Source organism: Sciurus vulgaris (assembly GCF_902686455.1).
Source record: "Sciurus vulgaris genome assembly, chromosome: 10".
In the NCBI taxonomy this organism is placed as follows: domain Eukaryota; kingdom Metazoa; phylum Chordata; class Mammalia; order Rodentia; family Sciuridae; genus Sciurus; species Sciurus vulgaris.
In genome coordinates, this window is record NC_136470.1 from 56,267,974 (window position 1) to 56,285,850 (window position 17,877).

The 17,877-nt window shown below is 37.3% G+C and overlaps 2 protein-coding genes across 7 annotated transcripts in view; both read left to right on the forward strand.

Moving 5' to 3' along the window:
- Nucleotides 1-9,728, forward strand: part of LOC306670393 (palmitoyltransferase ZDHHC19-like) — a gene marked incomplete at both ends in the record, with an annotated part of 31,073 nt that extends 21,345 nt beyond the window's left edge. Inside the window, 3 exons of the mRNA XM_079155076.1 lie at nt 1,516-1,712; nt 8,955-9,092; nt 9,633-9,728. Coding sequence (XP_079011202.1) covers nt 1,516-1,712; nt 8,955-9,092; nt 9,633-9,728 — 431 coding nt within the window. The remainder of the gene's footprint in view (nt 1-1,515; nt 1,713-8,954; nt 9,093-9,632) is intronic.
- LOC306670535 (uncharacterized protein) overlaps nt 1-17,877 on the forward strand; it is a 217,077-nt gene that overhangs the window by 156,010 nt on the left and 43,190 nt on the right. The window lies entirely within an intron of this gene.

Below are 17,877 nucleotides of genomic sequence, written 5' to 3' on the forward strand. Positions count from 1 at the left end.
TCCCTGGAAAAAAGCCCCCCACCAACATCAGCACTTACCTATTACGCAGAAGACCCTGGAATTAATTCACCTCCAACACACACACACACACACACACACACACACACACAAACACACACACACACACACCGACCCACCCATCCACACACAGAGAAATGAATAAATTCAAAAGAAATCACCCATGTTTGGCTTGCTGGCACACCCCTATAATTTCAGCAACGCTGGAGGATGAGGTAGGGGATTGAAAGTTCAAAGCCAGCTTCAGCAACATAACAAGGTCCTAAATCAGCTCCCTCAGACCCTTTCTATAAATAAAATTATTTTAAAAGTCTGGAGATGTGGTTCAATGTATAAGTGTCAATTCAAAGAAAATGTAAATTTCCCACAACCTGTAGGAAAAAAAATTACCTATTTCTCTTATTTATTTATTTATTTATTTATTTATTTTTTTGTGGTGCTGGGGATAACCTATTTCTTATAGTTATTATGAGGATTAGATATTTTAACTAGGTACTTGGAATCGTACTGGGCTTTTATAAACATGCATTTCATTATAATCATTATTTTTCCTAACACTAATCTTCTCATATTCACCCCTATAACTTAATCCATTTATGCAACACAATTACTAAAAGTATATTCTCTGCAACATGGTACAGAAAAACTAAAACTATCTTAAATGTCAAACAGTAAAGGAATAGTACTTTGGTATATTTATACACTCTAATATCGTTTTAACTGAGGCACATAAACGTACTAATATGGAAGGATCTCTGAAAAAAATACCTTACAAAATATCCTAGTTAGGTGAAAGCAATCAAACAGTTCATAGCTATTATTCATCCCTATGTAAATACAAAAGAGGCTGAAGTTACAGACCTGATGTCAGTAGTTCATAAGTGATTGAATGGCTTTAACAGTAGAAGGGAAGACTGTAAATACATATCCTGACTGCACAAAATCAATCTCTAGTACTAATGTAGGTTTTGTATTCCTCATTTATACTTGAGATAGTTGGAGTAGATTAATGCTGGTAAGTACCTTGACAGTGCAACTGCACTTAAATATGGTTTTTTTCTTCTATGTTCTCTGCTAAATTGTATGCTTAATCATACTAGTTTCTCTTTATTTTCTTCTAAAGAAGTTTCAGTGTCTTGACCTTTGCCTGATTCAGTACATTTTGGTTTGGTGTCCACCTTTGGTGATTTTGCCCAGCTTTTTGAATCTCTTTCAGTTTTAATATAACATTTTGAATAAAATATATTCTTCAGGATTAAAACCCTCCTAATAATTTGCTCTTTATTGAAAGAAGGAAAAGGAAAATTGGAAGTATGTAACATCGTCAATATATTTTAATCCCAATTTGGATTTGTTTATTATTAAAATCTTTTTTAAAAAAAAAAAAACAATAAAAGCACCAAATAGTCAAAATGTAATTATGTCACCTGAGCTGGGCTCTCTTATAAAACCATACCTAGTACTATTAACTCTAGATATTTCATTTTTGTATCTTAGCCGACTTTGGCTTCTGTGCTCACATCACCCCTGAGCAGAATAAACGCACTTCTGTGCTTGGAACACCTTGCTGGATGGCACCAGAAGTGGTTAGAGGGAAAAGTTATGGCCCTAAAGTGGATATCTGGTCTCTGGGCATCATGGCTATTGAGATGGTCGAAGGAGAGCCTCCATACCTCCGGGAAGGCCCCTCAAAGGTAAGACCATTTTAATGCCAACTTTTCCTTAAGACGTTGGTAGAACTTCCTTCTGTTATTCATTGATCAAGAATTTAGAATCAAAACTTAAGTAAACCTAATCTGCCCTTATTCTGAACCTAAACTTCAAATTACTTTTGATTTATAAAGCTGAATATATAGGCTAAAGAGCGTAGATTTTTATTAGTAAGCAGTACGGTTTCTCGGAAGGAGTAAATGGAAGAATAGTCTCAACTTTGTACATAGTTGGTGTACCCTAGTTGGATACCTTTGTTTGAAAATAAGTTGTTTAGTTGTCAATGGATCTTTCATTTTATTTATTTATATGTGTGGCTGAGTATGGAACCCAGGGCCTGGCACATGCCATGTAAGCATGTCCCAGTTCTCCACACCTCCAGCCATACATGCTTTTACTACAAAGTTAGAGGCACCTACCCTACACATCTTTGTGCCTTGTATATAAAAATCACATTATCAACTTTCATCTTCAGCCTCTGAACATTAATGTCCAGAACAGAGGAAAGCAAGATGACACCTCTAAGAAAGGTATATAACTGATACATTTCATGTCCATTCTCAAACTGAGTAGACTTTAAACAAATATAAATATTCTAGCTGTTGAGGTGAAGAACTTTGCCCATCATCCCACCTGTGTTGTGACCCCACATCATTAATTATTAAGGAAGTATAAACCAAAACCAGAGAACACCACTTTACACCTCATGTCAGACAACAATCAGTGCTGGTGAGAATGTGGGACAATTGGAATTGTTGGCCAGGTTCAGTGGTGCACACCTATAATCCCAGGTACTTGGCAGACTGAGGTAGGAGGATTGCAAGTTTTAAGGCAGCCTCCCAAAACTCCTCAAAATAAAAAAAAAAGCAGGCTGTGTATATAGTTTTTAGACAAACACTTCTGAGTACAACCCCTAGTGTTACAAAAATAAAATTTAAAAAAGCAAGTTGGTACTCACATATACTGCTGGTGGGAATTTAAATAAGTGCTTTAGAAACAATTTGACAGTCCTGATGAGGTTAATATTCAGTTACGATATGACATAGCAATTTCACTAACAGGGTATTATTTAAGAGAATGAAAAGCATATTTCCATGGAGTCGAAGAAGTAGCTCAACGGTTCAGTGCCCAGCATGCACATGGCCGTGGGTTCAATCCACAAAACTGCAAAAAGGAAAAAAAGTAGCAATAGCATATGTACACACAAAACTTGCCCCAACTGTTCATAGCAGTATTATATAGAAGAGCAAAATGTGTCAACCACCCAATTAGCAGTCATTTCATGAACAGTGGAATATTAATTGGCCTTAACAGGGAAGGAGGTACTGATGAGTGTGTAACATTGACTCTTGAAAGTATATTAGGCTCAGCAAAAAAGGCCAGACAACAGAGGAAATGGGATTTGGATATTCTTTCCTGAATGCTTTTTGCCCCACTGCCAAAGATTCCAGTTAGTGTAAGCAACTATAATACTTTTCAAGGGATTTGAGAACAATTTTCAAAAATCTCTAGATTCATATATTCATTAAGTCAATATATAATTTTGCACCTGCCTTGTGCTAGGTAGTATTTATTTTGCTGTCTAGAGAACCAACAAAAATTCCTGCTGTTGCAGTACCTATATTCTATTGGAATGAGAGAATCAATAAGTTAAATTAGAATAATTCATTAAGAATCAAGTCTTTCTTTTACCTTTGATAATTAATTTGTTCTAATGAGTTATACATGAGGGTAGAAAGCATGCTCGATACACATTAGTTAAACTCAGGAACCAATGTAGATGCCCTTACACAGATGAATGGATAAAGCAGTGGACACTTTAAGTGCTCTGCCAGGTAAGTGGGGAAAGAGAGAGAGTCAGGCACGGGTTTACTTGTAAAAGCGTGCATTTGCAGCGCTTCACTGTGGAGAAATCTGGACACAGGATGTAAGAGAGTGATGCTTATTTACCTAGAGAAGATCACGCCAAGGAGAAGAAAGAACAATTATCAAACCCCTGAAATAGGAATGTTCCAGGTGCATTAAAGATCTTTAAAGATTTCAGCATAGTTACAGTGCACTGAGCAAACAATGCACATAAGGTGGTCAGAGAAAGGAGGCATTGTGTAGTGCTTTGTGAGGATTCTGAATTTTATCTAAGATGGGAATTCTGACTTTTACTGTATATATGGGGAAACCATTGGACAGGTCTGAGTAGAGGCATGAAATGGTCTCACATAAATTTTAAGAGGCACACATCGTTACTTTCTTAAGGAGAAATTCTCAAGGAGGGCAAACGGAGAAGCAGGAAGATCAGTTAGGTAGCTGTTATAATAAGTCAGGCCAGAAATAACAGTAATATAAATCAGAATGGAATCATGGAGATGATACAAAAAATCATAAGATTCTGCATATATTTTGACAGGAGAGTCTATGTAAAAGAAGAGTTGCTATTTTTCCAAGAGTTTAACCTAAGCAAGGTGAAGGATGAAATGGAAGTTTCCTTAGTTGAGATGGGAAGGACTGCAGAAGAGAGGAGATGTTTGGCAGTTAGTTGTGTGGTTAGTGGAGAATATTTTAATGTATGTAGACATGTTAAGAGTAAGACACCTCATGAGATGGTCAAGTGGATATGTTGAAGAGGTTGTGGGTTATGCAGGTGTGGGATCCAGGTGAGTGATAGCAACTTGAGGCTCCTTAGCTACCTTTGTTTCCTAAAGCTGCAAGGCAGGATGAGGACACAAGCCCAAGGGGGTATAGAAAGACAGAAAGAGACCTGGCACCCTGACAGAGGTCATATCTAAGAATTGATGAAGTAGACCTGCAAGGAGACTAAGAAAAATGTTAGGAAACATTAGTAAAACTAGATAAAGTTATACCTTGAAATCCACAGACAAACAGTGACCCTTAAGCATTCAACAGGAAATGGTGTGAAGAAAGAATTGGTGAGAAGAACTCTGATGTTTAATGATCTAATCAGGTTGGAAAGGACTGGGCTGAGGTACAGTTCAGTGGTAGAGTATGTGACTAGCATGCACAAAACCCTCAGTTCAACCTCCATCACTAGAAACAAACCCCAGGACTAGCTGAGATGGTGCCCACCCTCATCCCAGCCTATTGGAAGGCTGAGGGATCATGTAGCTCACGTCTGGGTAACATAGTTAGACCCCAAACTCAGAGAAACTAGATGGAAAGAGAAGCGCCTGCCACATGTACAGGCTCTGGGTTAGTACCTGTTTCCATCAGTCACCATGGAAAACATAGTCTTTCACATATACTGAGTAGAAGACTCACAAGAGTCTTGTCTCAACGATTGGAGATTAATCACCCTTAAATTAAAAAATTGTTTCAGTTTTACCTCACAAATAATAGAAATGAGACCCTAATAGCTTAGAAGTTAATCCCAGAACACACTTCAGTAATATTTATATGGCCACAACTACAGCCATGGTTATACTCATACCAGTATAAGCTAGTCTTCAGAATCATCTGCTGTCTCCAAGGGAAGTCTTGTTGTACCTCAGTGAAACCAGTTAAATCCCATATGTCATCAACTACCAGTAGATCCAGAAGCTGACCACAGATGGGCTGGTCATGTATGAGCTTGACTGTGCATTCTCAGGCTCAATCTGGAAAAGCACCTTGGCCTGCAGGAAGGGCAGTTGTCCAGGCATCAGTGAGAAAGGAATCCTGCATGAGAAGGGTGAGTATTGTGCATCAGGTGCTCTCAAGTTACCAGGAATCTAAGAAGATCCATGTGTATCAGAGCCTGTTCAGAAGTTGAAGGGTTAACCAAAGCAGATGCAATCTGATCATCAATAAACAGTTGTAAGGAATTATAACTTGAAATTTAAAACAAATATTTGAGTTCATGCTAATAAAAATGATTGAATAAATCCATTTGGGAAGAGAGAGAGAACAATCAGCCATGCTGAGGAATTCTAACATTTCTGTGGATTCTCCACCCTTGCAGGAAGTAGCGGATAACTCAGGTGTGGACTGAATAGAGTGATTTCCAGTGAACAGAGTATGGAAAGGGAAGAGATGCTTCCCAGTGGAAACACTTAACAAGACTTTGTTCAGGTGGTAAGGTCAACCTGAGCAGTCATAAATCATATTGCTAGTATGTCCCCTTCATATGATGCGATGAAAACAGTAGTGTTGCCAGTCATGGTGGCCAAGCTAGTGAAGACAAGAGGGTCACAATTTGGAGGCGAGACTCCACAATGTCGTGATACCCTATCTCTAAGTTTAAAATGAGAAGGACAGGGGCTGTAACTCAGTGGGAGAGCACTCCTGGGATCAATCGCCAGTACTACAAGAAGAAAGTGGCACTGTTAATCCTGCGACTTTCCTCTCAAAAGCCCATAATTGTGAGATAACCATACCAAAGACAGACACATTGTATTGGAGGGGTGTCCTACACAGGATTCTGTAGTACCTACCTGGGGCTCCTCAAAACTCTCCACAGTCACCAAAGTCAAGGGAAGTCTGAGAAATCCCACAGCCGAGAGGCAGCTAAGGAGACATGACAACTGAGTGCATGTGTCTTAGGAAAGGAATGGAGAGTAGGAGAGTGAGTGGAGTAGGGAGATGTAGTGTGACTGCTGAAGGCACCAAGAGCCCATGTGAGGTTAGTGATCATCAATGGTAAGTGATGCCAGCCATTGCAGATAAGGGGTGTTTATCCACTACATTGAGCTGATGGATATAGGAAAGAAGTCCACACTTGTAAGCACGTCTTAGCCAGATAAATGATGTCAAGTGTGAGAGAGGGTCATGGGAGGGTCATGTGAAAGGAACGATGAACACTGAAAGTCCTATGGGATTTTAAGTTCCAGTGGAGTCAGAGGTTTGCTGACCTTGGAGTACTGGGTGTTCAAAAGATAGGAGGTAGAGGCAAAAACACGGTCAGGGTGGTGGTTGCTGGTATCTGTCCTGGTAGAGGGAAGGACATAGTGTATAAGGTGAGAAAGGCAAGCTCCTGAGAGCATGAGAGCAGAGGAAAAGGATCTGCAGCAGGCATCTGTGCAGCTAGTGAAGTAGCCACCAATGGAGACAGGAGTAATATGAGAGGTAACAGTGCAAAGAGCTGTGATCTCAAAGGAGTGAGGAGGGAATGACCTGGGGTTTAGTAAGCATTGAAAACAAGGAAAGGTGGATTTGTCTTCAAAAGACTGCATATTAGAGAAAAAGAACAGTGAAGACTTCAGAGAGCAATGAGAAGCCAAAAAGTCACTTGCTTTATCTCTAGAACTAGAGTTGGGTGAGAAGAAATGTTGCCCCTGATAGCACAGCTGGTGAAAGTAAGGAGCACGTTCAGAACCACTTGGGCATTAGGGTGGAAATACTGGGGGATGACTGGGAGTCCTGGGCTGCTTATGATCATTAACATAAATGAAAGTAAAGAGTAAAGTGAGTCAGATGTGAAGGTGGGTTGGAGATTAGGGGTAGCCAAGGGTGGAATCTTGCGGTTATAATACTGAGCTTGAGTATTTTATGGACTCCCATCCTTATCCCTTCAGATGGATGTTTAGGGGTTTCCAACAGTCTTGAGATCTCAATCTGAAATTAATTTCTCTCTGAGGCTTGAGGTCTTAGAATAAAATTAATGCAGGAGAAAATCTAGGTGACCTTGGGTTTCACAGTGTTCTCAGGTACAACACTGTTTTAAGGACCATCCATGAAGGAATATATTGGTCTTCTTAACATTACAATCTTGTTAGGCTGGGGTTGTAGAACAGTGGTAGAGTGTTTGAGTAGCATTCATGAATCCCCAGCGCTCAATCCTCAACACCACAGAAAAGCAACAAAACGAATTTATATACAGAAATATATATACACATATATATTATTTGTGAGAAGTCTACTGTATAGAAATGCAGGATATCAAGAAAAAGTAAATGTCTAATATGGTAACAGTATAAGATCCACATTTTAAATCAGGTAGGCATTTGGAAAATACATTTGCAAGGCTCTCTAGTTGTGTCTTCAATATTAAAGGAAGTCAGTAAGATTTATTAAAGTGTTCCTCCTGTCTCACATGGCAACTCAGCGATGGTCTGTGTTGTCTGCTTCATTTCAAAACTTAAAGTTTTACTATAAAAGGGTCAATTAATTAGAAATAATTTCATATGTAGAAATTTAAGGATAATAAAAAAATTAAATAATATAAAGATTTTCTGAAGAGGGGTTGTTTCAATTATGAAAACACCTATATTTTAAGTCACTGTTCAATCTAGCCATTTTAGGATCTGTTATTAGGAATGATTAAGCTGGCATATAGCTAATTTAGCAAGAGAGTTTCAGCAAATCCAATTGTTTTGAAATATTACTTTATAGCTTGGGAATGTTTAACAGGATTGTACACATTTATACAAGGATTGACCTCCCTGTTCTTTTTAGTTTTATGTTCCATAGGTTGCGTTTTATACTTGTTGCTGATTTTGTTTTCTTTAGCAAGATGTATTGCATTCATTGTTGAACACAGAAAAGATGATCTTGCCCCGCCTGGTGGCACACACCTGTAATCTCAGTTCTGGAGAGGCAGAGGCAAGAAGAGCTCAAATTAGAGACCTGCTTGGGCAACTAAGAGATACCCTATCTCAATGAAAATTAAAGAGAGGGCTGGGGTACAGCTCAGTGGTAGAGCACTTTCTTGCCTATAGCATGCCTGGTTGAATTCTTTAAGAACCCACTAAAATTAGAGAGTGAGAGCACGAGAGGAAAGGAAGTGAAGGAGAGTGGTTACAAATTCCAAAAGGGTAGCAATAATCACTACCTAACTATAGTATTTAGTGATTCCTTTGAAGAATTAAGGTGGGCTGGAGATGTTCACTGATAGAGTGCTTGCCTAGTGTGCAAAGGCCCTGGCTTTGATCCCAGCACCACACACACACACACACACACACACACAAAAAAAAAAAAAAAAAAAAAAAAAAAAAAAAAACAAACAAAATTTCCTTAAACTTCATAGAGTACATTATAAATTTGTTGAGCTACATTAAGACTGTCAGGACTACCTTATGCAATGGTTGCACACCTGTAATCATGGTGACTCAGGAGGCCAAAGAAGGAAGATCACAAGTTGGAATCAGCCTCAACAATTTGGTGAGACCCAGTCTCAAAAATGAAAAAAAAAAAAAAAATGTGTTAGGGATGTTGCTCACTGATAAAGCAATCCTGCCATCGCCCCTACATTACCCACTCCCCCTAAAAGAAGCTCACAGATGATGTTCTATTTGTAGACCTTAGAACTCATAAGAACAAATGGAATGCCAGAACTCCCAAATGTAGAGAAAATTTCTACAGTATTTCATCATTTCTTAACTCTCTGTTTACAAGAGGATGTGGAGAAAAGACCATCAGCCACAGAATTGTTACAGGTAAATTTAGAAAAGATGTCATTTTGGAAAATGTTGAATTTTTTTGAATACCCAACAGAAAGTTTTCATACTGTTAATAACACTTCATTATTCATTGATATCTACGAATAATGCAGCTACTACATTAATATTGTGGGCTAGGGTTGTGGCATAGTGCTAGAGCGCTTGCTAGCATATGTGAGGCCCTTGGTTGTAAAATAAGGTAATGTGTCCACCTATAACATACATCATATATATATATATATGTATGTAAAACTTTAATATAGTTATACTTTTTTATATTATGATATTGTATTCATTCAATTTTGGAATGAGTGTATTTATGAGCTAGTTTACTGTTGATGTTTGGAAATTAGGAAAATTAAGCAACTGTCTGTTCACCTATGGAAGTTATGTACTGATTAGGAGTGGTTTGGACAGTTATAAATGTATGTATTTTTTAAGAAATTTGTATTCGTAATTAGACTTAAGGGCTTAGTTGAAAGGAATTGTTTTGTTTCTCTTTTGATAACCTTCATGCTCTTCTCCATTTCCTGATAGCATCCCTTCCTGAAAGTGGCCAAACCACTATCGACTGTGACTCCACTGATCCTGGCAGCTAAGGCACAAAAGAGGAGTCGCTATTATCATCATTGAAGTGCTTCCTGTTCATTTTTACATTTTCTTGCATGAAGATATTTCTCACGTTTAATAAAATGATTGTTATTGTAAAACACATTTGACATGAAAATTGCCTTTTTAACCACGTTAAGTAGACAACCCAGTGGCATTAATTACACTCAATATATTGTACAACCTTCTCTTCCAGAACAGATTTGTCACTCCAAGCAGAAGCTCTGCCACCATAAAGCAGTAACTCCCATTCTTGCTCCTCAAGTCCCTGGAGTCCACTAATTATTATTCCTGTTATATTGGTACTAGTTAGTTATACATAACAATGGAATGCACTTTGACACATCCTATGTAAATGGAGTATAACTTCTCATGTTTCTGGTTCTACAGATGTATATCATATCTATCATGTAGTCCCACATGCACATAGGGTGGAAATATCTTAACCATTCAACTATCCTTCTTATCCCCATAAGCCTTCCCCTCCTTTCAATCCCTTGGCCTAAACCAAAGAAACTCTATACTTTGCTAGCCACCCATATTATTGTGAATTTACATCCACATATCAGAGAAAGTTTTCACTTCTTGTTTGCTGGATTGACATTTCTCTTAGCATGATATTCTCCAGCTCCATCCAATTACTGGTAAAATCATTCTTTAATAATTCTTTAAGGCTCAGTAAAATCTATAGTGTATATATACCACATTTCCTTATGCATTCATCCATTGAAGAACACTGAGGTTAATTCCATAGTGTAGTTTTTTTGTGTTGAGAAGCTATAAGCATTGATACGGCTGCATCACTCTACCTTGCTGATTTTAAGTACTTTGGTTGTAGACTAAGGATTGGGATAATTGGGCAAAATGGTGTTTCCATTCCAAGTTTTTGGAAGACTCTCCATACTGCTTTCCATAATGGTTGCAGCAGTTTGCAGTCCCACCAGCAATGTATGAGTGTCCCTTTGCCCTACATCCTCACCAACATTTATTCTTGCTTGTATTCTTGACAATTACCTGTCTGACTGGAATGAGATGAATTCTTAGAGTAGTTTTGATTTCCATTTCTCTAATGGCTAGAGATTTTGAATCATCTTTTCATATATTTGTTGATGGATTGTTTTTCTTTTCTGTGAAATATCTGTTCAGTTCCTTAGCCCATTTATTGATTGGATTATCTGGTTTTTTGGTGTTAAGTTTTTTGAGTTATTTATATGTTCCAGAGATTAATACTCTATCTGTGGTGCAGATGGCAAAGATTTGCTTACTTTTTGTAGGCTCTCTCTTCACATTATTGATTGTTTCCTTTGCTGAGTAGAAGCTTTTTAGTTAGAATCCATGCCGTTTTCTGATTCTTGATTTTACTTCTTCTGTTTTTTGAGCCTTGTGAAGGAAGTCCAATCCAAGCCAATATGGTGAAGATTTGGACCTACATTTTCTTCTATTGGAAGGGCCTCTATTCTAATACATAAATCATTGATCCACATTGAGTTGAGCTTGTGCACGGTGAGAGAGGGATACTTTTCATTTCATTACATATAAATTTTCAAGTTCCCCAGCACCATTTATTGAATTGGGTATGTTTTCTCCACTGAATATTTTTTGCACTTTTGTCCTGTATGAATTACGTGTATTTATGTGCATATGTCTCTGTGTCTTTTATTTTGTACCATTGGTTTTCATGTCTGTTTTATTGTCAATATTATGCTGTTTTTGTTAGTATAGCTCTGTAATATAATTAAAGGTCTGGTATTGTGATGTCTCCTGCTTCACATTTCTTGCTAAGAATTGCTTTGTTTATTCTGGATTTCTTATTTTTTCCACTGAATTTTACAACCGATTTAGATCTCAAAGACTCCTATATTTAAATTACCAGACAAAGCATGTAATGATTAGTGCTAAATGGCTATAGAATTCAAAGTTCAAAATACACAATGTAATTACATATTATTAGCACTGAACAGGCATAATTACAAGTTGAAGATAGAAAGTACCTGGGAAATTCAAGAGAACATATTGAGCTGCAATTTAAATCCTCTAGTGTGGAATGAAGATCAAATCAGAAAGAGAAGGAAAGAATTAGGAAATGAATTGAAGACCAAACAAATGAGACTTCCTACAGTGTGTTTCAAAAAGTCAATATTATTCAGAGTACTAAATATGGTACTGAGGATAATATAGAAACATATCAAACATGGTAGAGTGATGCTATTAAAAGTAACAAATTCAAATATGAGAAGATCATAGAATAAAACAAGCAAAAATTTTCAGCATTAATAGCCAAGCAGATTATAAAACTAAAGGATATCTTCCAGGTGAACTGATAAAAGTCATACCTCAGCAAATCAAGTTGAAACTATGTGAGAAAAAAGACTCTTAAAAGCAGCTAGAGATAAAAAGCAGTATATTTCAAAGCACAGCAACAGAAGTAACCCAAAAAGCGATCAATAATGAAAACCAGAAGGCAGTAGACTAATATTTTTAAGTTAAAAAGCATGAGTTCCAGAAATATGAGAATCTTGGATTTTTTTTATTTTTATTGACCTATATATATATAATAAAGAATAAGTTGGACTGTAGAAGTGTTTGGGTGTATGCTTAGTTCAACACCCAGCACCTGAAAAGAAAAACAAAAAAATCAAAAGAATGAGGAGAAAAAACACGCCATTTCAGAAAAACACGTTAAAGACTGTGTCACAAAAATATGTCATTAAGTGATACCAGCTCTGGACACACTTCCCTCAGGAGAAGTCTTTGTTTTGAGATCCGACCAGTAGTGAGAGAGGGATGTTCAGTCCACCAGGTATTATTGTTTCTCATCTACTTGATTCTTGCATCTGAGAAAGTTTTGTTTGATGTACACAGAGGACCCCTTATGCACTATGGAATGATTTTTGAGCCTTTTATTGGGTCTTCTTTTTCATCCAATCTGTCAGTCTATGTCTTTTGATTAAGGAGTGGAGGCAGTAACATTCAAGGTCATTGTTGAGATATCAGTTGTATTTCTGCTCATTTCAGTTTATTTCTGATTTTTAATTTGAATTAGTTTCTCCTTCCTTCATAATTCTTTTTTGTACATTTTTCCTTTGCTCCTTTTCATTTGTTTTTTTCCATTTCAACTTCATGGAATATTTTGTTGACAATGTTCTATAGTGCAGAAATTCTACTGTGAATTCTTTTAACTTTTGTTTAATCATGGAAGATTTTTATTTCATTTTCATGTCTGAAGGTTAATTATGCTGGATACAAAATCGTTGCTCATCATTCTTTTTTGTTTTCAAATCTTGTGTTGTATTATTACAGAACTACTATCTTTGACTGTCTAGGTTGAGAAATGACCTGAGATTTCAATGGGTTTCATTCTATATATAATGCAATTTTTATCTCTCCTGGTCTTTAAGATTCTCTCCTCATACTGTTGGTCATTCTCCTTATAATGTGCCTTGATGTGGAGCTGCTGTCCTTTGTACATTTGGTGTCCTGCAAGCCTCCTGTATTTGATTTTCCATTTCATTCTTTAGGTTTCAGCAAATTTTTGATATGATTTCATTGAAAATTTTGTGCATTCCTTTGTTTTAATTTCTATGCCCTGATCTATCCTGTTAAATTGTAAGTTTGATCTTTTCATCTTATCCAACATTTCTTGGAAGTTCTGTTCATGGCCTCTCAACATCTTCTCTCCATGTTCACCTTGATTTTCAAGATGATAACTTTTGTTTTCGTTGCCTAAGAATCTGTCTTCCAAGTACTCCAGTCTATTTGTCATGCTTTCCATTAAATTTTTAATTTGGTTTATTGATTGCATCATTTCAAGGATAACTGCTTGATTATTTTTCAGAAGCTCTATCTCTTTATTGAAGTGATCTTTCATTTCCTATCTCTTCCGTCTAATGTCACTCCTCAAGTTGTCCTTTGCCTGGCAGATCAGTGTTACTATGTACATTCTTATCTCCTTCTCTGATATAGCTTCCACTGTGGAATTAGTGGTTCTATTATTGGAGCATCTTGGTTTATTTAGGATAATTTGTTCCTTACTTTTCATGATGTGTGGGTGTCAACCAATCCTGTAGTATGGATCTGAGGCATTAGAGCTTCTACCTTGAGACACATGTTCCTCACCTTAAAGGTAGAGACAAATAACAGCCTCAAAAAATGCAAACAATATCCAACCTCAAACTAAATTATCTCCTGAGGAGGTGTTTACAGTCTTGTCACAATAAACAAAAATGCTACAGTTATTTCCTACCATAAAATGTAAGTATGCTAGGTGGTTTATATTTTTGAAGGGTGGAAAGGGGAGAAGAGAAGTAGTATAGGATGTGATGATTAAGATTAAGGAGAAGATGGAAGGGAAAATTAAAGAACGTAGAAGAGGAAGCTGTAAGCAGGAGAAAAAATAGAGATGAAGAAAAACATAATTAAAATAAAAAATACATACAATGAAAGAGAAATATGCTAATCAGACATGATAGTCATCAACAAAGTGATCCATAAAAAATAGTTATTTTCAATATTGGTGGAAATGTGAAGGGGAAAGAAAAAGTGTGAAAATAAATCACTGTGAAAAGGTGGGGGATTTTTTTCTATTGGAGATAAAAGATCCTGAGCTTCCCTTCTCTACACCATGTAGTGTAATGTTTGCTTCCCTCAGTCTGGGGTTGCTAGTGTAAGAGAGTTAATCCTGCAGGTGGAACTCCTGTAGGTGGGCTTTAGGCCATGGTGGGCTCCAGTCAGTTTGCTGAAAGCCAATAGTTCTGGAATATCAGCATATTAACAGCAATTGTTGGGCCATGCTGGAAGGCTAAACCCCAGGGATGATCTTGTTATCCACGCATGTGATGTAGAAGCAAATAATCAGTTCACTACATTTCTTGCAGAACCTGATTCCGTTTCTCAGGTTCATTCTCCTGTGTAAGTATTTCTCCAGGCTTAATTGTTTCTTGGTCACTTAGGCCCACTCTCTGTCATGCAGCAGGGGTTTGCCAGGCTACTATATTGGACCTGACTTGGGTCTCTCAGAAATTGGCTTCCTCAGAGGTCCGTGCAATCACTGGTTGGTTATAGTTGCAGAGCTAGCTGACAGGCGAGTCAGGCTGCTTGCATAGCTGAGGTAGCAGGCAGGCACCCAACCAGCCTGCCTTGAGGAGCAGGGCGGCTGGTAGCCAAACCTCCCAACCACGAAGTCAAATACAGATGCCACCACTGAACAACCCGCTGGAACCCCCACACTGAGGTTTGTCACCATCACGGAGTTAGTCAGAGGCTTCTTTATAGGCTGGTGCAGGCATTTTGAATTACACCTGAGGGTGTGGCCATCATCATTGGAAGGACAACTCCCTTCCTGAGACACCTACAGGAGGCTACAAGGCCTTTGACAAGACTCAGGAGCCATGAAGAGGAGGAATTTAGAGACTCGGGACCAACTCAGAGCCACCAGGAAATATACCCCACATGAAGGCCACCACCCATAGAAGGCCAGCTTCCTTGTGGAGCACCGCATTACCAAGTTCCTCCAAGAATCTAGGCTACTGAAGGCAAAGAGGTGAGTCATTGGAAATCTACAGAGACAATATTAGTCAATAGAGGAAATCTGCAATATCCCAGAGTTTCACTGCTAGAGCTATAGATACCAGAACAGTATGAGAAAACAAGGGAAGAAAATGTCCCAATCAAACCTACATGGTATAAGCAAAAATATCCAATGACAGCATAGCAGAGAAATGTCAGAGAGGGGGTTCAGAATGTACATAATCATAGCGATCGGGGAAGCAAATGAGGAGATGAAAGAGCAAATGCAGGCATTGAAGGATTAGATGAAAGGGCAAATGCAGGCATTGAATGATCGCACCAATCGACAGTTAAAAGAGCAAATACAGGAAGCAAAAGATCATTTCAATAAGGAATTAGCGATGTTGAAAAAAAAAAAAAAACAGAAATCCTTGAAATGAAGGAAACAATAAACCAAATTAAAAACTCCATCAAAAATATAACCAATAGGACAGAATACCTGGAAGACAGAACCTCAGATATTGAACAAAAAGTATTTAATCTTAAAAACAAAGTTGACCAAACAGAGAAGCCGGTAAGAAATCATGAACAAAACCTAAAAGAACTATGGAATATCATGAAAAGGCCAAATTTAAGAACAAATTAATGACCTAACACTATGCCTTAAAGCCCTAGTAAAAGAAGAACAGAGCAGCACCAAAAGGAGTAGAAGTCAGGAAATAGTTCAAATCAGAGCTGAAATCAATGAAATTGAAACAAAAGAAACAATCGAAAAAATTGACTAAATAAATAGTTGGTTCTTTGAAAAATGAACAAACCCTTAGCCACACTAACAAAGAGAAGGAAAGAAAAAACTCTAATTATTAAAATTGGGAATGAACAAGGAAATATCAGAACAGAAACAATTGAAATACAAAACAAAATTAGAAGCTAATTTGAAAATCTGTACTCCAAAAAAATAGAAAATCTTGAAGACATCAACAGGTTTCTAGAGAAAGATGAATTACCTAAACTGAACGAGGAGGACATACACAATTTAAATAGATCAATTTCAAATAATGAAATAGAAGAAGTCATCAAAACCCTATCAACGAAGAAAAGTCTGGGACCAGATGGGTTCTCCGCCGAGTTCTACCAACCTTTAAAGAAGAGCTCATTCAAATACTTCTCAAAGTATTTCATGAAATAGAAGAGGTGGGAAACCTCCCAAACTCATTCTATAAAGCCAATATCACCCTAATACCTAAACCAGAGAGAGACATCGAGGAAAGAAAATTTCAGACCAATATCCTTAATGAACATTGATGTAAAAATTCTTGACAAAATCTTAGCAAATTGCATATAAAAATATATTAAAATATAGGGCACCACGATCAAGTGCATTTTATCCCAGGAATGCAAGTTTGGTTCAACATCTGGAAATCAATAAATGTAATTCACCATATCAATAGACTTAAAGTGAAGAATCACACGATGATTGTGATAGATGCAGAAAAAGCATTTAATAAAATACAACATCCCTTCATGCTCAAAACACTAGAAAAAATAGGGCAAGTGGGAACATTCCTTAACATTGTACAGGCTATCTAGGCTAAGCCCATGGCCAATATCATTCTAAATGGTGAAAAACTGAAAGCATTCCCCCTAAAAACTTGAACAAGGCAGGGATGCCCTCTTTCATAACTTCTATTCAATATTGTCCTTGAAAATCTAGCCAGAGCAATTAGACAGACCAAGGAAATTAAAGGGATATGAATAGGTAACGAAGAACTCAAACGATCCCTATTTGCTGAAGACATAGTTATATATTTAGAGGAATCAGAAAATTCCATCAAAAAACTTTTAGAATTCATAAGTGAATTCAGTAAAGTAGCAGGATATAAGATTAATGCTCACAAATCCAATGCATTTTTATACATAAATGATGAATATTCAGAAAGAGAAGTTAGGAAAACTACCCCATTCACAATAGCTTCAAAAAAAATAAAATACTTGGGAATCAATCTAACAAAAGAGGTGAAAGTCCTCTCCAGTGAGAACTATAGAACACTAAAGAAAGGAATTAAAGAAAACCTTAGAAGATGGAAAGATCTCCCATGTTCTTGGATAGGCAGAACTAATATTGTCAAAATGGCCATACTACCAAAAGTGCTGTACAGATTCCATGCAATCCAATTAAAATCCGAATGAGGAACCTTACAGAAATAGAGCAAGCAATCATGAAATTCATGTGGAAGAATAAGAAACACAGAATGACTAAAGTAATCCTTAGCAGGAAGAGTGAAGCAGGGAGTATCACAATATCAGAACTTCAACTGTACTACAAAGCAATAGTAACAAATGCAGAATGGTATTGGCACCAAAATGGACAGGTTGATCAATGGTACAGAATAGAGGACATGGACACAACCCAAAGAAATACAATTTTCTCATACTAGACAAAGGTTCAAAAAATAGCAATGGAGAAAAGAAAGCCTCTTCAACAAATGGTGCTGGGAAAACTGGAAATCCATATGCAGCAGAATGAAAATAAACCCCTATCTCTCAACCTGCACGAAAACCAACTCACAATTGAGCAAGGACCTTGAAATCAGACCAGAGACCCTGCGTCTTATAAAGAAAAAGTAGGTCCAAATCTTCAACTTGTTGGTGTAGGATCAGACTTCCT